The sequence below is a fragment of the Rhagoletis pomonella genome, unplaced genomic scaffold (genome assembly GCF_013731165.1).
Source record: "Rhagoletis pomonella isolate Grant_MI unplaced genomic scaffold, Rhpom_1.0 Rhpom_scaffold_00001, whole genome shotgun sequence".
NCBI lineage: Eukaryota > Metazoa > Arthropoda > Insecta > Diptera > Tephritidae > Rhagoletis > Rhagoletis pomonella.
The window spans coordinates 71986353-72008708 of NW_023458555.1; the positions used below are offsets into that span (position 1 = coordinate 71986353).

Genomic DNA, 22356 nt, shown 5'->3' on the forward strand with positions numbered 1-22356 from the left:
ATATGTAAAGTATTATATTAGGGCAGCATTTAAAACATCAAATAAAATTGATTACATACATAAAGCTGGGATCACACGATTTGTACATTTGGCTAAAAATTTGTCAAATTCATAGACAAATCATATGAACGCTAAATTACATTTGTCATTTATCAGAAAAGCCAAATATTTGTCTTCTTGTGGCAAATGAAAAACAACCCTGGTGGCCAAATCGTGTGAATGCAATGCTGCTACATAAGCCAAATAAAAATTACGCAAATGACCAAATATCTGATTTGCCACTTGATGACAAATGCTAGTGACAAATATACAAATATTGTTGAGCGGTATTGCCATTTCGTGCTTGTGAACCTTTGTATTTTCCAATTTTGGTAAAATTTTATTATTTAATATAATATTCGTATCCGAAAACTAAGAAAAATATCACGTTATTTGAAAACAATAATTTTAAAATATTTGCTCAAACTGAAACATGTACATATACGTATTCGACAGTAGCTGTGTGTGCAGAGAAGCGTGCGACTATTTGTAACCTCCATGAGGTCCCAGGTTCTTATGCCGACAGACGAACATATTAAAAGTATAATTAATTTCTGAGTATAATTAACTATGAAAAAGCATATTTGAAGTTCAGAATGAAAAAATTCAGAAAACCAACCGGAAAAGTATTCGCTTCACAACCCTTCGTGGCACTTTACTATTCACCTTTCTTTCAGTTTTCGGATCTCTTTCCGCAGTTTTTGCTGGCTATACATACATGCATATCGTCGTATAAAGTACAAAACCGCGTATCGTCATTCTGCAAAATCGCGTAACTGACATTGGCTGCCAAAAATTGAATTTGCTCACACAAACTCTTGGCTTAATCCTTATCCATTCGTCCTGAAATATACTATCCAGAAATGCGATTGCTTTATAAAAAAGAGAACCATTTTGAAATATGAGTGTTTTTACTATCTAGACAATAATTTATGCAACCTCACATAGGCAGCTTTGCATTTTGTTGATACGCGGTTTTGTACTTTAAACGGCGGTATACAGATTATTAAAGACGATCTAATTTACACTGTGTGACAAAAAAAAATGTATATAGTTTTTTCGAGGTTCACACTTGTTGTAGGTCTATTCAAGCAATAAAATCTGCATACTCAGAATTTTAAATACACCCTCAAAATCTGGGCTTAAGGTCAAAAACCGCGTTTTTCAAAGGGTGACACACAGGTATACTTGCTCTTAACTTTTTTTCTGTTTACCCGGTGAAAAATACGTATTTATGTATGTGATTCAAGATAAGACATTTCGCTGCTTACAACAATGTTTAAATTGATAATTTATCTTAAGAAATGGCAAAGGAATCAGTGATCGGACTTAAAAAAAATTTGTATGGTAGAATCTAAAAAAAAATGTGGTAGATTTCAAAAAAATGTGGTAGATTTCAAAAATTCTGGTAGAGCTCAGGTTTTGAATTAAAATTTTTCCAAAAATTAAAAAAAATCTGCAAGGTTTCTCCTAAATTGCAAACATTTTAATTAGAATCTAAAACAAAATTAATTTTAGTATAATAAAGTGCAAGATTGAAGTTGATAAAAATTGCGTAGGTTTTGGCAATTTTTTTTCCTTTACAGTTTCGAACATATTTTGAAAGATTTCTCCAACCTTGCAGAGCGCTGCCAGCTTTTCTTTTTATCACATCACGATGTAGCGAACAAATGTGGCTCGTTCCAAAAATGCTGCTTGGGATTTGCCGATTTTGACAATTCTCAAGTAAAAGTAAACAACGCTTTAGAAATTTGAGATGCACTGAAATTTGCTAATGCTTTCACAAAATGGCCGGTTTTTATCATTTTCGCTATTAATTCTTTTTATAAATCATATGTTTTGCAATTTAACACAATAAAACCATGTTTGATGTCGAAAAATTGAATATTGAGAAAATTTACTATTTTACAGTTTATTTTATCCTCCCATTCTGCCTGTTGTTAGTGTTTAGTGTTGGACAATTTTTGCTCTTAAAATTAAGAAAATTATGTTGAGCAAAAATAAAACTACTCAAAAACGCGAATATGTGGTAGATTTCAGACCTTGTGTGGTAGGTGGCAGATCTACAACAATGTGGTAGAAGTCCGATCACTGAAAGGAATATTACAGAGTATATCGATGGCTGAGTGGAAGATCGATCCATCTCGGCAACCAGTTCGAAAACGCCCTATCTCAGAAAATTTTTTAACAACGCGCTATCTCAGAAAACTTTTCAAGAACGCCCTACTTCAGAATTTCATTGAAAAACGGCCTATCTCAGCTGCCGATTCAAAAACGCCCTATATCAGCTTATTTTCAATGTATTTTCGTTTGAGATAGGGCGTTTTTGAAATGAATTCTGAGATAGGGCGTTATTCAACCAAATTCTGAAATAGGGCGTTTTTCAATCAAACTTTGAAGTAGGGCGTTCTTGAAAAATTTTCAGAGACAGGGCGTTTTTGAACTGGCTTCGAGATAGGTCGATCTTCCACTCAGCCATCGATATGCAAAATTTAAATTTTTAACATTTTTTCATTTTGTTAACTAGTATACATACATAGGGTGCCCATTCTCAAGATAAATTAACCATTTATAAATGGTTGTAAACAACGAAATGTTTTCTCTTAAATGGCAGATGTAAGTATTTTTCATCGGGCAAACAGAAATAAAGTTACGAGCAAGTATATGCTTCAACCTATGAAAACGCGTTTTTTACCTTCAGCCCATATTTTGAGGGTGTATTCAAAATTCTGAGTACCTGTGCGTATATATTATTTTTGTTTATTTCACTTCAAATCTCACGAAATCATAAATGCAAAAGTAGGGTTGACACCGGATCAACTGTTTAAGTATTTATGACCAAATGGTTAAATCGTGTGAATGAATTTGGACAATATTTGTCACTTTACTGCTGTGCGCAAATGTGTGCCAAATCATTTGGATCTTTGGCAGCCAAATCGTCTGATCGCAAAACAAATCATTTGTACATTGCTATCCAAATGCGCAAATGTGGACAAATCTAAATTTGGCATTTTGTGTACAAATGTACAAATCGTGTGATCCCTGCTTAAGCATAGATTATGGAATGAATTATTTTTAGAGTTATATTCATACATGTATACACACATAACATGCATATTTATATATGTTTGTATGTACGTATTTATGTATATATGCATTTATGTATGCATGTGCATATGCATGTATTTTATCTTTACAGAGAAAAGTAAGTAACGAAGATATTATAATCGTTTGTGCCGCAGAAACAAAAAACAAGTAAGCACTTGTTAACACCCCCAAAATAGTTTGCTACTTATAGCAGTTATGCTGTATACCTGAATGAAATATACACCCCTATGCTGTAACCCGAAAGTTCGTAGTTACGAATTCGTAGCTCCGTTCCGAAAATTCGAAAATTGGTATGCTGTAATCCGATCGTAACTATCAACGGCGTTACCAACTAAAATAGTGAAATTCGAAGTTCTTAATCAGCTGCTTTGACTGAAACAAATCAAAATAAATATAATCGCAAGTGAACAGTGAAATTAAAAAAAATTGTTTAATCGTATTTGAAAAAGCTTTTCCTTAATTAAGTAAAATAGAATGGATTCAGTGGCCGGTGCACTTTTGTCTCAGGAGGAAGAACATGCTGCAGTCAACTGTTGCATTAATATACAAAGGAGATTGCTACGAGACAGTTCTGATCCATTTACCTTAAATGATAAATATATGTTCCCTCTTTTTAAGGGCGTCCATTCAACTAAATATTGTGTTGCTTTAAATCTTGCAACGCTTTCCCAGAATTCCACCACATCCTCTTTAACTATTACAAAGCCTCGGGCAATGTCCGGCCTTTCGCTCATGCTTTCCACCAGTTTTTCGTATTGCGAGCGATTTGTTGTGATTGTCGACATGATAATTTTGTAAACATTTAATAATACATTGGTTTTTATTCACACTTCAACTTAAACACATATTTGCGCGTTTCCACACTTAATTTTATTGATATTTTAAAAGAATTCGCTTCGCTCCGACACCAGTTGCTCTTCGTAGAAAATTTCCGACAAATACATACAAATTACAGCTACGTCGGATTCAGGCATACCAACGTTACGAATTTCGAAGATGGTCTCCGAATTTCGAAATTACGATACGGCAACGCGGATTACAGCATACCAATTTTAAGATTCGTAGCAAAATCGAATCTACGACGGATTACAGCATAGGGGTGATAGTCCTTGGTGAAAAAATGTATTTGTGGCCTGTTGTTCAAGGACATATGTACATATGTATGCATGTATATATGGATATGTAGACATGGGAAAATTTGAGTAAACAAAGAATAGAGACCGGTTCGCATAAAACTTTGGCGTTGCGTTGGCGTCGAATTTCAAAGCAGCCGTCCACATATCCAAAATTTGGCAACGCTAAGGCCAACACAAAGCAGAAAGATCGCTGCGTCGGTCGCCAGCTGTTGCAAATAAATAAAATAAAGTGAAATGTTTTTTCCGTTTAATCAAATGAAGGCAAGAAATATAATTTTTCATGCAATTATTGATTTGAAATATTAATTTATCTCTTGTTAATATGTTAATTTAGTGGCCAAAGTAGTCTCTGCCAAGCTTCATTGTAGAACGCAGACTTTTATCTTGCGTTCTGTCAAACCAACGCCAACTACAAAGTCAACGCGAAAGTTCTATGGGGACCAGCCTTAATTATCAAATAGTAGTTTGTATTATCCTACATACATACATATGTATGGGGGCTAAACCAGGAATATTCATTTGAAAATGCTGATGTCCTACTCATTTATGAAATGAAAGACAAAATAATGATTTTTATAAATATTATATTCTCATTTATACATATGTAACATAGTTACTTAGTCAAATTACTTAGTAATTACTTGTATGTAAGAATACAAAGACAAATTATTTATCAGAAGCATTGCCCCTTACATATTGAAAAAAAGTAATAAAAGCTCTCAAAAAACAAAATCGCTACAGCGAAAAAAGTGTTTGAAAAACTGCATAAATTCAAATCCGCATAAAAAATAACCGCATAAAAAGAGACCTAAGTGTATCAGTTAAAATTTTATAAGAAATTATTGAACATTAAAAACATACCTACATAGATATGTATGCACATATGTGCCTACCTAGCAGATAAAACTGGTCAAAATAGCACGAATCTATTATTCTGTGCCTGAGAATATATACATAAATATATACAAACATATGTGTATATACATATGTATGTATATACATATCTGCATGCGTGCATACAATCCTTTAAGCTCGGAACACTTTGACGACTGCAACTTCACGACGTAACGACAGCGACATCATTTTGTCGACAAATGGCGCCTTGAAGCCAGCTTCTTAAACATTTTGAAGACCTCAGCGACATAGCAAACAGCTGATTTTAAAGTTTGACATTTTGGTATATTTATTTCACAAATTGTGTATTTTTATTTAAGTAAATAAGAAAAACATGAACAATCAAGAATATGTGATTAATTTTGCGACAATTTAATGTTGCAGCACTACATCTACTCATTGTCGCCGGCAAAATTAGAAATAGATTTAATTTGGCGACGTCGACAATTGCAGTCCTGCAGCCAAGATGTCGTGCTGTCGTCAAAATAATTGTGTCCGTAAGAACGTGTGTATTTAAAATTTGACAGATGCTGCTTGTCGCTTGCTGTCGTCAAAGTGTTCCGAGCTTTACTCGAAATTCTTAGTTGCTGCAATTTTTATCCCAAACATTTTTGCCGACCAAACAACGCGTTTGCCTGTCTAATCTGCTTGCCTCATTTGCCTCGCTCGTTTACTCGCCTCGCTCGTCTGCTGCTGCAAATGAGTGCCTCGCTCGCAACGACTCCCTCGCGAGGGCAGAACTAATGAGGTCCTGGTTTGCTTGCCGCTCTACTCTTACGCTGCCCTCGTTTGCTTACTCGCTCGCTGGCTGCTCAGCGCGTGCGCTCTTACTTAACGAGTGCTCATTTGCAAACAGCCTCGCTTGTTGCTCGTGAGTTGCCCTAGCTCAGAGCAAACTAACGAGCGAGCGAGGGGCTAAAATGAGGCAAATCCGAACCCTGGCCAAAAGTGCCCAGAGCGCACTATGGGACTACAGCGGCCAAAAGTAGTAAAAACGGATTAGCGAATTCTGGCAAAGTAATTACGCAGATGCATAACAAAATATCCAGCTAAGCCAAATCAAGAATTTTGGATAAACATGCATATTTGCAAACATGACACGAGCTTAAAGTATGAGCAATGCGAAAAAATAAATTTGTAAGAAACAAATTTTTATTTTGTCGCAATAATTTTGAATTATTTTTTCCACTTGTGCGGATATATAAAAAGCTAATCTGATTGATGAGCAGTTTTTGTATATAACTGTGGTAAAATATTGCTTTAAATTTTTATAAATCTTTGACATGTATAAAACAGTTTAGCTTGAAATTCTACATAATTTTGTGAGTGTAAAAATTTTCGAATGCTTACTTTAAAAAGGGATATTTAAAAAGGACCTAGGAAGCGAGCTAAATTATACTTAGGACAAGTAAACATTAAATATGCATATCTCAGAGGGTTCCAGCTGCGAGGAACTGCGAGTTCAGCTTCTATTCTTCCTTTTACAGACCCACCGCCTGTAAAATTGATTGAATTTTTATTGTAGAACTGAAAGAAAAGACTCTGATATCGTCGCTGGAATAATGAAATAGTGTAACATGAAAAGTATAGTTTTGAGAAAAACGAATTGGAAGTTTTTATAAACCATTACAAACCATACAAATACAATTTCGTTTTTCGGGAATAAATTAGTGAGCCAAAGAGATATTTAAGAAAACTAAAGATTTTTCTAATAGATTAAAGGATTGTCTATCCAATTTTGCAATTATAGAATAATAGTGTATGTGGCATTTACACTGTTTATTCGAGCGACGATATGTACATAAAATGAATAATATGTAATATAAAGTGGAAATTAAAGAAGGTGTAGATATTAATGACTCGCCAATCTATTAACCACAATCAATATTCAGCCAAAAATGGACGCTTCTCTGGACGAATCCGTTTTCGATGGCAAGAGTCCTGCTTGCCTTAGCTCAGCTTTTGTTGTATAAAATGTAGGTCAAATTTAAAGTTTCAGTGTAAATCAGCGTTACCGTTTTCAATTCGTTTAATTACCCAAAACGAAATTTAAATTACCCACAAATCCCCACAAAAATTTTCTAATTCCAAGCAAATTACCCACAAGCAAAATAAATATGTTTAAGTTTAGTTTCCTTCACAAAGATTTGTATTATCTTTTAAAATATATTATATATTTAAGTTATTACAATTCTCTGAATTTTTTGCTTATTAAGTGTTAAATAAAATAATAAGTACACTTTACAAACGAAAAATTGCATTTTAGTGAAAAAAAAAATTCATTTTAATTCTTCAGAACGTTCGTACTGTGCGGTCGCTTAAACTTTCGTTTGAAAGAATTTCTAAAGTTACATTGTTTATCTAAGTGCTAAGCAGTTCTAATTTGTGTAATTTATACGGCAAAAAGCTATTTGAAGCAGAGCTCCAATAAATTGTTGTGTTTAAGACATAAAATGCGTGGATTAAAAATTAATATTCTTGTCATTCCTTGTGCATATTTTCCTCTTTTGGTGCATTATTGTTGTTTTACATGAGAGTGCATTTTCCCATCTTCCGCGATTTATCATACATTTTGCTTATCATCGATTAAATAATTTTCCTGAAAACAGCTGATTTTGGCTTGCTTTTATGATCTTAAGCTGTTTGGCTCAGTGGCTTTAAAACTGTTAAGTTCAGCACGGTTTCTAATCATTGAACTTACAATACCTAGACTTCTGTGTCTCTCAAACGCTCATCTTTGCTACTATCGTACTAAAAGTGTACACTGTGAGTTTTTCTTGTACATACAAATTGTTACTACTTCGCGCTGCAATGTATTCATCCTGCTGTTTTGAAAAATGCAAAATTAAAAACGACTTAGAGCGTTGCGTTGCGTGTTGGTTGTGTGATGACTTAGATCACGTAAAATGTGCTGATCTCAATGGTAGGGTGGCCGATATCATAACCGATAACAAAGGTGTTCGTTGGTCTTGCCCCAAGTGCAGATCAACCGAAGTTGAGCTTTGTAAAATGTTTAGGAGCGCCAGAAGTGGCTTCCAGGAGGTAGGTAAGGAGTTAAAGCTTCTAAACGAAAAGTTTAAGCGATATGAAGATGCGTTTAAAGACTTTAAGTGCATTGAACCTTCATCCTCTCCATTACCCAAGCTTAAACAAGCTTCAAAAAAGCGGAAGCATGGAGAATTCAGCATTGTTTCTAATCCCATTGCTTTAGACATTGACACTCCGCCAATTGATTCTTTGCCTACTCCCGGCTTAAATAAGAAATTAATAAGTTTTAATTCTCCGTGTGTTGAGTTATCTCAAGCTGCATCTTCCTCAGGTGTCACTACAACGGCTGCAGCAAAAACGACAGCTGTGTCTGAACCTACATCTCAAAGTGGACCTTCTCCGTTACCGAAAGAATTAATCGTAGTTCCTGCGAATAAATCTGTGTTTGTTTCACGCTTTTCTAGTGAAACTTCAGTAGAAGATATTAAGTCTTATATAACATCAAAGCTTAGCTATATATTTCCGCCGACCATTTTCAAAACATTGTGGATGGTTCATTCTGGCCCAATGGTGCTTTAGTTCGAGAGTTTGAGTTTAAACCTCGTGGTCGGAATTATAAGTAATTTTTTCTTCAATATTTATTACCAAAATTTTGGAGGTCTAAATACAAAATTAACCGAGCTGTACTTAAAGTCTTTTGATTTAAATTGTGATTTTTTGGTTTTTACTGAAACTTGGCTAAAACCGAATGTGTTTGATAGTGAACTATTGTGTAGTAAGTATGAAATATTTAGAAGTGATCGCTTAGATAGAAAAGGCGGGTGTTTTAATAGCTATTCAGACCGACTTTTCCTCTGAAAAAGTTGTGTTCACAGGTTCAGATGATGTTGAATTCTTCTGTGTTGGAATACGGTGCCCCTCAAGTAGTGTTTTTCTTGTTGCAATTTATATTCCACCAAACTCTAACCCTTCGGTTTATTTTAAACATTCTTCATTATTGCTCTCTTTTTTTGCCATGGTCAAACCCTCCGATTCGATTGTTGTGTTGGATGATTTCAATCTAGCGTGTGTTCCCTGGGTTTCGGTGGATGGAATTCTGGTGCCAAATTCTTCTCGGGATGTGCTTAACCAATTTCTTAACGAACTTTCCGATCTTGGTCTATATCAGATTAATTCAGTTATCAACAACTTAGGTAAATATCTTGATTTAGCGTTTATTGATGATACTGCTAAATGCACTATAATACGCGGCGATCCTTTAGTTATACCTATAGACCCTTATCACCCACCACTTGAGTTGTCCTTGGCAGCATCCTACGATTCATATTATTGTCCTGAAACTAGAAAGCCGAAAGGTCGGCGATATTCTTTCAAATACGCTAACTACGACAAGCTTAAAATAGCTATATCTGAAATAATCTGGCCTGAGTACGATGGGGATGTTGAGAACAGTGCCTTACACTTTAGTAAAATCTTGAGTAATATATTCAGTAAACTAATTCCTCTTGTTAAAGAAAATACCGGACCTCGTAACTCGTTGTGGTTTAACTCAGAGCTAAAGCATTTAAAAAATTAGAAAACTAAATGATTTAAACTTTATAAAAAATCAGGCCTGTCTTCTCACTACGCCGCGTACTCCATCCGTCGTCATAAATACAATGCCTTAAACAGAAAATGTTACAGGAATTACATTAATAAAACTCGCATTAACATCGTTTCTAATCCCAGTTCATTTTATCATTTTGTTAACTCAAAACGTAAAATAAATGGGTTTCCCTCAACACTGATATTAAATGATGTTATTTCTAGTGATGGTGATATGATTGCTGATATGTTTGCAAATAATTTTGAATCGAACTATTCTGTCGAGTCAGATGAAAAAGCTTCTAGCTATCCTTTCCCACTCCCACAGTTTGACCACATCCGTATTCCTTCAATCTCCGCTGACAATGATCTCCTTCATTTGAATAGTTTAAAAAATTATTTTCTAAGCGGCCCGGATAGTATTCCCTCCTGTGTCCTAATAAGTTGTGCTGATTATCTAAATAAGCCATTAACAAACATCTTCAATGCTTCTCTAAAGCAAGGAGTTTTCCCCTTTTTGTGGAAGGAGACGTATATCTTGCCACTTTATAAAAATGGAAGCAGGTCAAATATTGCGAATTATAGGGGAATCGCTAAGCTGTGTGCCATTCCTAAATTATTTGAAGAAATCGTTACGGAAGAACTATCTTATTCCATAACACCCGTTATCGATGTATCACAACACGGCTTTTGTAAAGGGAAATCAACTGTATCAAACCTTCTTGAATTCACTACAAATGTGAACAATGGTTTCAAAAGTAATTATCAAACTGACGTCATTTACACTGATTTCAGCAAGGCTTTTGATAAAGTATCTCATTCAACTCTAATATACAAACTTGATAAAATTGGTTTCCCTCCAATCCTGCTGCGCTGGCTTTCTTCTTATTTCATTGGCAGGAAACAGAGGGTTATCTTTAAAAAATGTTCATCTCGCGTAATTCATGTGACGTCAGGTCAAGGTAGCCACCTTATTTTATACATCAATGATCTTCCAAATATTTTGAAGTATTGGAATTGCTTAATGTACGCAGACGATGTTAAGTCATTTAAGTTCATTGGTGCTCCCGGAGACAGGGAACAATTGCAGGTGGACCTGAGTAATGTTTTTAAATGGTGCGAAGTAAATTCTATGTCCCTTAACTTGAAAAGTGTAAATTTATATGTTTCTCTAGAAACCCCTTTCAATCATAAAGCTACCGCATTTGTGAACATAGTGTTGATCAGGTAACTAATTTCAGAGATCTAGGCGTAACCATGGACTCTAAGCTTGAACTCAAGTCCCATGTAAACTCTTGTGTTAATAGAGCCAAGGGCGTCTTGGCTTTCATCAAACGTTGGGTTAAACTATTCAGAGATCCTTATGTCACTAAAGCTCTCTTCACCTCCCTAGTCAGGCCGATCATAGAATACGGGTCCATTGTATGGAACCCTAGATATCAAACGCACTCTGACAGACTGGAGTTGGCACAGAAACAATTCTTATTATTCGCATTAAATAATTTGCCTTGGGATTCTACATTAAATCTCCCACCGTACAAAAGCCGCTTGAAGCTCATAAATTTGCCAACGCTGCACAGCCGTAGAGAGGTGCTCGGGGTTTTGTTCATGATAAAGATCTTGAACGGGATGGTCAATAGTCCCTTTCTATTGAACCAGATCACGTTTTGTATTCCTTCTAGGCCTTCTAGACATTACAAGCCCATTAAGCTAACTATTTGTAGAACAAATTTTGAAATGCATGATGCTTTTCGTTGCCTATGCCAGGACTTTAATAAGCATTACGACTATTTTGACACCTCCAACTCCCACTTAACCATTAAGAAAACCTTACTTGAGATTTTGGATAAATAACATGTAAACCCTTACATTGCACCTTATCGTTCAGCTGGTGAACTGTATTTCTGTTCAGTTTATGAGGTAAACGTAAACGTGAATCGCTTTTTTGTAACTAAATAAATTAATTTCTTTAACCGGGAACGATAAATTACACAATATCTATGGCTGCTGGGTACAATTGTAATCGGCTTCGTATACTTTCGCGACCGCGTAAGACAATACGAGCATGGATCGGAAACTCGGCCTTTCCGACCATGATCAACAGCTTGTCCACAGCGCGGAGCGGAAACTAAAGTTTTCCGCTTGCCACACACTCAAAGTAATGACTTCGGGATTATGGATCGGAAACTCGTTCTTTCCGACCAGGATCAACAGCTTGTTCATAGCGCGGAGCGGAAACCAGAGCTTTCCGCCTGCCACACATACGAAGTAATGTCTTCGGGAACATGGATCGGAAACCCGGACTTACCGGCCTGACTAAAGACTAGGCCTCGTCAGCTACCAAACCTGCTATTTTATGTTATTATTATTATTTTTATTATAAATTAAAATGTATAATTAGTATATTCTGTAATATATCACAAATACTTAAATATCTAAATGTTCTATTCTCATTTGTCTGTGAGAATAAAAATAAATAAATAAATGAGGTCAGTTCTTTGAACTGTGATTGAACAAATGTATTTATATTCCATTGTTGTTATTAAGATACAAAATATAAGAAACATATTACTGTATTCACGAGTAGCTTTGAATTCGATTACTACCTGGATGCTACTTGGAAACTTTGTAAGTTCCTTTCAGAAAAGCCAACTAACAAAGGCCATTTATTAACTGAGTTCTTTTATTTTTCAACCACTTGTCCATTGCTGGTTTGGTCCTATGCGACGTGATTATTTTATCTTCTAGTTCACTTCTGACTGTAAAGGTTTGCTAGACTTGCGAAGTTTTTAGAACCGATCGGTAACTCAAAATAAAATAATTTCTGCTAACTACTGCATACGGCAAATTCATACAAGGAGGTATCGGTAGAGAAAAATCAAAAATTTCAATAACAACTAACAATTGCCACAAATGTACAACAAACAAATCGCTTTTACACTAAGAACCACCGCGGCGAAAATCTCAGCTGCTCAGTAGCTCGTTTCTGTAAGTCTTCTCTACCGATTTTTTCTCTACTGATAGAGAATATACGTCATTCTCTACTACTCATTAGCAGTAGAGAACAGGGCGGCGAATTCATATCTCAATTCGCCTTGGTAGAGAATTGTTACAGAAACGAGCTACAGGCAAGACCGCATTGTATAAATTCGCCTTGCTACTGCCAAAATAAACACACAGGGCAACTAATAATAGTTGCGTTCCTTATCTCCCAGAAATAGTCAGAAAAAGTCCGAAGTAGACAGATTTAGTCCAAAAAGCGTTCCTTAACTCGAAAATGACAGCAAAAATGAGAGAGCAACACTCAGTGAGGGTGACTCTCTTCAGTCCGAAGTAGTCAGATTTAGTCAGAAGAATTTTTGCTGACAAAATCTTGAAATGTGTCAAACTCAACTGAATTTAAATTAACGGAAATTAAAGAATACGTAAAGAGGGAGAATAATCTAAAAAGTAAAAAAAGTGAATTGAAATTGGAAGGAGGCTAAAAATAATTGATATAGTAAGTGTTTATTGTGCTTGTGCTTGTGTGAATGTGTTTCGTACATATATTTCTATTCTTATTTGACGTTAGTTTTGTTGTTGCCATTCTTTGGACTAAAAATTTGGTTTTTTGCGTTCCTTTACTTTTTCCTGTTATTCTCTTTTAGTGAGCGCATTTTGCTTACGCTCTGGCATTTTGACACTTTTCAGTCCAAAAAGATAAGGAATAACCTAATACTATACCTGTATTGTTGCCAGCTTTAATTAAATGTAAAAACATTTGAGTTTTTCACAGATAACTATTAAATAGCGAATTCCCCAAATTTCCCCACAACATACCGTTCCCCAAACATTACCCACAAAAATTAAATTTTCCCCGAATTTGGGGACTTACCCATAAAAAGGCAAAGCTGCAGGTATTGTAAATGTTTTCGTTTCGTCATTTTTAAAATGAAGAAATATGAACTTCTTTAGAAATAAAATAAATGTGCCTGTTCATTTTCTCCAAAATTTCGGAAATTTAGTACTTGGAGCTAAAAATTATCTTCCAAGTTGGAAAATTTGGGCTTAAAGGAGCAGGACACACCGAATTTCATCAAAAAAGGGTTTTTTTTTAACTTGCGCCTGTTTTTCTAGAACTACTGGACGATAATGTAAACCGATTTTGACGATCTTTCAGATTTAAAATTTCCTCTTTGAAACCAGCATATGCTCTGAATTTCATCAAAATCGGATAACATTTACTATTTCCGCCCACAAGAGCTGTGGGCGTGGTAGCACGTTGAATTTTACCATTTTCCACATTTCTTCATTCCTAAGTTCCGAACAGCGCATATACGAAATTTCTGCGAATTTCTTGTATGGTTACTACTTTTGGCCGCAGCTTATATGGGGACGTGACACTGTGGAGCGTGAGGAACGAAAAAAACGACATTTCGTGCCCGGAATCAGAAAATCAGCTCTAAACAATGATTTTATGTGTATTTATCTTATATGGCGAATACAATTAGCGAATAACTAAATTTTTTTTGAAACTTCAGTGGTATTTTGCATTTCCACAACAGCTGTTATGGCAACTTAACTTTTTGCACATTTGTGCCCGAAAAAAAGTCCGGGCTGTTTCGGGCAGGAAGAAGAAGACATCTACGATGCAAAAGTGGAACGTATTCGCTCTCTATTACCCAATTTTATAGCGTGAGGAACGCTTTCTGGGCTGTTTTGGACTCTCGCGGGATCCCGCCGGCTCGTGTGGAACAAACATAATATGTAGAGATGAATAAATTATGAGGTTCTTTCCCTAACAATCCGGACCGGATCCGGTAATTAGAGAATAAGCGAAAAGTTTACTCTCAAAAATGCAAAACCACATTTCGAAACAGTTGATTCACGTTGTTTTTGTCTTTTTTCACTTAAATGCAAACCCTAGAATTTTGGTTCCACAAATTTGATTTTAAGTATATAAACATTCAAAATATATCAACAGTCCATTCAAGGCGCGAATGTGCTGACTGTTTGTTTGATGACAGGAGATACTTCGCCTTGTCCTCGTTTACCACCAGACCCATTCGCTTTGCTTCCTTATCCAACTTGGAAAAGGCAAAACAGACTTCGCGGTTTTGTTACCAATGATATCGATGTCATCGGCATAAGCCTGCAATTGCACGCTCTTCTAGTAAATGGTTCCTTTGCGGTTCAGTTCTGCAGTTCTTATTATCTTCTCCAATATTAGATTAAAGAAGTCACATGAAAGGGAGTCGCCCTGTCTGAAACTCCGTTTGGTGGCGAACGCTTGGAGTTGGCGCGAATGGCGGGGTCGCCTTTCTTGTAGATTGGGCAGAGCACACTTAAATTCCAGTCGTCGGGCATGCGTTCATCTGACCTTATTCTGCATAAGAGTTGATGCATGCACATGATCAACTCCTCGCCACCATACTTGAATAGCTCAACTGGTAGGCTGTCAGCTCCAGCCGGTGGAACATCGACTCCGTCAGCATCGACTGGATGCTCAGGTTCTTCTTCTCCACAACTTTCCGTGCTCCCAACATTCAGTAGGGTGGAAAATGTTCCCTCCATAATTTAAGTATGTTCTGAACATTGGTAACTAGGTTGCCTTTGTTGTTCTTACAGGAGTTCGCTCTGGTCTTGAAATCTTCCGTAAGTCGCCTAACTCTCTGGGAAAATTTTCAGGCATTCTTCCTGCCAGCCAGCATTTTATGCTCTTCGCACTCACGTATTTCGGCCTCTCTCTTCTTATTGCGGCAAATACGTCTCGCTTCCCTCTTCAGATCCCTTTAGCGGCTCCACATAGTGCGCGTTGCCCTGCAGGCGGCGTTTTTTTTCTCTGCTGCTTCCTGACACTTCTCATAGTACCAGTTGTTCTTTCGGGCTCGCTGAAATCCGACTACTTCTTCGGCGGCGGTACTTAATGAGCGGGAGATGTGGTTCCACTGCTCGCATGTCGGTCTGTTGATGAGTGCTCTCTGAGAGCAGGTGTTAGAGTCGAGTGGCGAATGCATTGCCTGCTTTTGTGATTGCAGCTTTCCTTGCATAATTGGGCGTCTGCATTGACCTGCATTAAAAAACCAGGACAATTTAGGTGTGAACCAGGACACCAGGACAATTTTCAAAAAACCAGGACAAATCCTGGAAAACCAGGACGTCGGGCAGCCCTACATTAGTCGCGTGTTCCCTTGCGATTGCTCGTGGAGTCATCGCGGATTAGTCGCAGTTTTTGCAAGGCTGTTTGATAAAATACAATTCTTATGTATCAAAATATCGTTGAATTATTTTAATACCTACTTATCGCAAAATTTGATACAGACAAGACTAAAAAGTAGAAAATAAATGAAATAAAATAAACTTTTTAATATACCACGCTTCTATAAATGGACTAAAAAGTAGAAAATAATATTTCTCAGTTCCATAGAGTTTGTTTTGATAACTATTTATTTGGAAATTTTAGCAAAAGTCATTAAAAGCAATTTATGAGATTGAAAGCGAAAAGCGTGGTTCGCATGTAATAGACTTGAATTGATATGAAAAGCAATATATATATTAGGGTGCTTCTTTCGGCGCTTATTTTTTTACTCCCACCTAGAAATTAATATTAATATTAAGTGCTCGACCAAGGCGTGCGAAGATTTCCCGTCCAAAATACATGTAAACTGTGATTGTGTTTCTTCAAAATTCTATAGCTCACAGGAATTTTATGGTATAATCATAGTCAATGAAGATTTTTCTTCAGAATTGAATGCTCTACAAAAGATTGCATTACGGCGTTACTCTAACTTCCACCAGAGAGTTAGTACGGGTCACTAAACCCAATACTTTCATGAAATTCCCGTTTTTTGGCCCTATCTCGTAAATAACAAGAGCTATAGAAAAATTGCAAATGCCGAAGTTGTAGGCTATTCAATTTCCTACAAAAATGACATTGGGCTTTGAAGTGGAGGCTGTGTGGAATTTTCATGGATTATTGAGCTAAATTGTAGAAATTGTGGATCAACAATTTCAAAACAAATTCTATGGAACTGAGAAGTGTTATTTTATTTTATTTTATTATTTATTAAAAAGTTTATTTATTTTTTTTTGATGGCACACTGCCAGACTAAAACATAACAGGTTGGCATTAAGCGTGATCGTTTGATAACATTCTTCGTAAAGTTCGTTGAAAATGCAAAATAGTTACATAAAATAATTGTTGTCTAAAATATGGCCATTAATTTATATTTATGTACCTATGTGAAGGATTTTCGGATCTTTGTGTAGTGCGGTTAACGAATTTTTAAATATTTACTCAAAAATATTATTTTCAATGGATCTTAAGTGAAAATTAGTTTTTCGTAAAATTTTTTGAAAACTGGGCGTGGCGTGGATCTCGAAAACCACTTCACTAATCTTTACCAAATTTCGTTTACACATTGCGCAGGACTTTCTTAAATACTGTCTTGAAATTTTTAAAATCGGACCAAAACCACGCCCTTTAGAAGTATCGCTAACTTTGATTTAAAAAAATTATTGTTTTTTACTTGTAACTCTTTAAGCATTTGAGAATAATGAATCAAACAAGAACTTAATGTTTCCTCAATGGATTTCAAACAATTTGATGTATAATTTGTGCGTTCAATTTAGAAACTTATGTTTTAGCGTTGAATCGCACGATCGCCGATAACACATATTTTTAACCAATTATGCCCAGAAACCATTAACCGGGAGTCAATTAAGTGGCGATTACTGTAAATGTTTAGAACGACGATCGCTGCTAACTTTTCGTGTTCTTCGTGAACTATATGCATATTTATTCAAAAACGAAACTCATATTTCTTTTGATTCCATGCATATGTATGTATGATGCATTTGTAATACAATAGGGGTATTTTCGAAATCTTGCAAAGCCGTTGCATGTAGCACGGATTGCACGGATTGCATAACTTACAAACACACAACAACAAAAAACATGAGTAAAAAAATTTACTATCGGTGCAAAATATGCAACGTCCAAACCCAAGTATATATTTTGCAAAAAGCATAGCAAAATAAATGCGATCCTTTGCTAGTTGTTTTGTTGTTGGAATTGCTACATATTTCTCTCATTGCTCTCATCTTGCTTACTTCATTTTTTTTAGTGTATTTTGTTTCTGTATTTGATACAGAATTTCGCTGCTTGCTACCTATGCATGCTATAACTTTGCAATGGGGTGCTCTCGTACTCTTCCAAATTTGGAATAGTATTTTTGCATTTCGTGCAATCCGTGCGTCGTTCAAGACTTCGAGAATACCCCTAATATTTATTTTGCAGCGACCGCAAGTTTCGATGACGCTTTACACGAATAATATAATCGTTTCGGCAACCAGTTTTGTTGGATACTGTTTGGCTGGTGTGATTGTGAAAACCTTAGGAGCAAAAAGACTTTTAAGTAGGTTTATAACGATAATTTCAAATTTTCGATTTTAAAGAGTTTTGTCGTACTTTTCAGCGTTTGGACTTTTAATATCAGGTTTCTTTGGCATAGGACTTTATTGGTCTGTGAGTGGCCTAACTACGCTGATTATATCGTCAGCATTTCTGACAGTTACCAGCGTATCAACATCGTCGCTTTTGGGAATTCTTATTAACCTTTTTCCAACTGCTCTGAGGTAAGTGTATGCATACAATACATATATATATACCATATTATAGGTACGTATGTATATATTAGACTGTCCCAAGAATGTGTGGAAAAAAATTCGTTTGCAAATTTTGATATGCATACCTCCGTATTTGTGCATTTTAACCTAAATATCATATAACTATATGAAGTTTTACGGCCTTAGGATAACGATAACCCGTGCCCACTTTTAGTTGAAGTTTTAGTTAATAACTTGAATTAATCGTCCATGAAAACTGTGGAAATGCGAAGAATTCGATATGTTTCCGATATTTTAGTACATTTCTAGTAAATCTACATCTTTTAACTTGTTAGAACGACAGGGTTTCTTCCTAGGACATCAAAAAAAATTAATAAAACTGAAATATCCTTTGCAATTTGTATCCTTTAATATCCTATTTTATATTTACAGGATTTAAATTAAACTAAGATTCCTTAAAATGCATCCAAAATTAAAAATCTGGAAGGAAAATATTTTTAAATGATATTTTTGACATTTTCCAAAAATATAATTGCAAACAAAAATTATAATTAATCTGGTTTTGAGTTGTTATTTTAGTAGATACCCATATATCCATACTTTGTGTAAAATTTTGGAAATATATTATAATTTATGGTCCTTTGGAAAATATCCTGACTACCTAAAAACGCAGATTTACTAAATGTTATGCCTTATTAGTGTAGGGAGTATAGTAATACCGCTTTATCTATCTATATCTATATCAGTCTATACTAATTATATAAAGAGAATACCCTTTTTTTGTAACAGGTAATCTCGCGAACGGCTGGTCCGATTTTTATGAAATTTTGTACATAAATAGCGTTCAGCAACCACCATGTTATAGGCCATAGGACCATCCACCACCAATCTTATTATGGTCCGATTTGCTTAATATTTGATCCGTAGGTAGCTTTTTGCCTGCATTAGCATATAGATTCTTTTTTTCCTGGAAGTGGGCCAGGGACCGATCTATTAAAAAAAAACGCAGTTTGTCCCGATTCGCTAAAATTTGGTTCGTAGGTAAATTTTTGCCTAGATTAGCATATTTTATTCTTTTTTTCGGGCATTGGACCAGGGACCGATTTATTCGAAAAAACCGTATTTATGGTCCGATTTGCTTAAAATTTGGTACGTATGTAGCTTTAGCCCAGATATGCATATATTATACTTTTTTTCCGGGAAGTGGACCAGAGTCCGATCTATTCGAAAAAAGTTTACATATGGTCCGATTTTCTTGAAATTCGGTACACGTATTTCAGATATACATAGAATAGAATTGAATGGTCGTTTTGGCACTCTGAAATTGTGCAACTAAATGCACCACTAAATTATGTTACAAAAGTAGGCTTATTGTGTGCTTAATGCACCACTAAATTGATGTTATAAAAGTAAACCTATCGTGTGCGCAATGCACCACCCAAAATAGACTGCCTCTAACAATTCAATATTGCTACCAACTAACTTCTTAGCCTACCCAATTATGCGTATGTTGCAGTTCCCGCGCATAGGTCGATATTGCCTACCTTGCAGTTCTTACGCTTTCGCTGGTTGTGTTTGCCCAACGTGATCGTGAACCCTAAGTGGAGTAATGATGTCACGGGTCTGGCAACGTAAGCAAAGGGTGATCCATTAGGTAGCGTTAAGGTAACTTTAAAGATCTGCGTCCCGCAGATCAAAGGTCGAAAAACATGAAGGGGCTGTATTTCGAAGAGAATGGTCACGGCTTCCTTCTTTTACGTCGGTTCTGACGTCCGCTGCTGGTAGGCTAGTTTCTAAGCAACGAGTTGCGAGCCCAGATATGCCCTTAGAGATCTTGTTGGTGCTACTTCTGTTCGCCCAGAGTATCGGAACTTCCGAAAGGTCTGGCTTTTCGGTATAACATCTCCACAGTATGACGGCGACAAAGATTATTGCGCATATTGAGAAAGCTTCTGTAACGATAGAGTAATTGATCTTTTCATTAAAATACCCTCATCGTGATGTCGTGCACGTATTCTAGGTTGATCTTCATGGTATGATCCTTGATGTTTGGCTTCGTTGCTGGAGAACACTTGGTCACCGATCCTAATGCTTTCTTTACTCAGTTGGATGACGTAGGTGCCATTTATAACGTTTGAAGCATTGCTACTCCTGATTTCGCCTTGGTAATGAAGATTGTATTGTCGCTTATTAATTCTGTAATAGTTGCATTTCGCCTGGTGAATTGACACCTTGCCTCTCCCCCTTTTAACAGTCGTGGTAGGCAGCTGTCTTCCTCCAATTTGGTCAGTGATTCTGAGGTACAAACTGTGGATAAGCTTATTATTAAGCAGTTTTTCGTCAACCCGTATGTTTCTTCTTGGTTGACGAGCATCCTGTCGAACGGTAGGTCTAATTGCTTCCCCTCGTAGATACCGGCGCGAGTAATCATAAAATATTATATTTGCTGGTTGTTACCTTCGGCATTGAGAGCACGTAGAAAAGCAGTGTCCTATTTGTGTATACTGATTACGTTTTGGTATGGAAGAGTTTCCATCTCTGATAAGATCTGGTTGACCTCGTCCGTGTCGAGTAAGTTGGTGTTAACAATTCCGCGCTTTGCCAGTTGACATGCCCGTACCATTTCATTAACCTCCTCACGAACGAGCATGATGTTGTGGAGCGCGCTTTAATCGAATTCTGTTGCCTCGGTTTCTTTCGTTATGTAATTGGTGCGGTCCACTACCTCGTCGATTTTTCTCAATACCTCTTGGGTGGCTGTGAACAGTTACGCGTTAACCTTGTATTGATGGTTGTTGCTTTCAATCACTTGATTTTGGCTGTGGAGAATATTGTTCCAATCAGTTGCGTCAGGTGATCCTGCTAGCCATTTCCATGCTGAGCGTAGCCAGTCAATAGAGCGGGAAATCCTGGTATTCCCTGTACGCCCCATCAGCTCTTCGAGCCGGTCCAATGTTTGATTAATATAGAGCTGCGCTAAGAGCTGGTCATCGGTTCATTTAATTAACCGGCTTGTCATGTTTTCCATTTCCCTATGAGTTTTGGCATATTGTCGGAGGTTGATAACATGGATTAGCTTGAATGACCCGCCAATGATCCAACCGTTTCCGCTTTGGATAGTTACGATCGGAGCCTTATAATGAAAGATATGGAGACCGCTGATGGCTGATGCCAGCAGTGGGAGTCTGCAACACAAAATGTTATCCCTAAATTTATTGGTGTTAGTGGGTTAATAATTGTTAAATTCTATTCTATTCTATGAAATTAATAGTATTGCTAAAAACTATACAGTATGCGGGATTGTTTAACAATAAGGTATTAATTGGTTACTGTTAGCGTGATAGTACTAAGCTTGTAAAAAGGGTTACTGCTATTACATTTTATCAATATGGACAATTTTTGGAATTTTGGTCTTTTGTTGTATTGGTTAGTTTTATTGTTGTTAGTGTGTTAGAATTGTGTTAAGTCTCTAGGCATTACTTGTTATAATAATCTTAAGCAAACCATTTTTTACTTTTTTTTCTCTTGCGAGATAGGGGCAAGGATATAAAATTAAACATGTTTTTGTAGAAAAGGTTACTACTATTACATTTGATAATGTGGACACTTTTAAAGATTTTGGTGTTTTGTTGAATTGGTTCATTTTATTGTTGTTAGTGGATTAATATTGTGTTAAATTCGTAGGAATTACTTGTTGTAATCTTTTGTGGTAAAAAAAGTTATTTTTTTTTTTTTTTTTTTTGCGGATTAAGTGCAAGGTTAAAGCTAATTTTCTTTTTTTGTTTTACGGATCAGGCGCAAAACTGATGTTCTTTTATTTTTTCGACTTGCGAATTAGGCGTAAGGATAAAGTTAATTTTCTTTTTTGTTTTACGGGTTAGGCGCAAAACTGATATTTTTTTATTTTTTCGACTTGCGGATTAGGCGCAAGGATAAAGTTAATTTTCTTTTTTTTTTGTTTTACGGATTAGGCGCAAAACTGATATTCTTTTATTTTTTC

General features: G+C 36.0%; 1 protein-coding gene across 1 annotated transcript in view; it reads left to right on the plus strand.

Annotated features, from left to right (window-relative positions):
- Positions 1 to 22356, plus strand: part of LOC118747614 (synaptic vesicle glycoprotein 2B) — a gene marked incomplete at its 5' end in the record, with an annotated part of 295474 nt that overhangs the window by 121118 nt on the left and 152000 nt on the right. Inside the window, 2 exon segments of the mRNA XM_036481666.1 lie at positions 18028 to 18145; positions 18206 to 18365. Coding sequence (XP_036337559.1) covers positions 18028 to 18145; positions 18206 to 18365 — 278 coding nt within the window.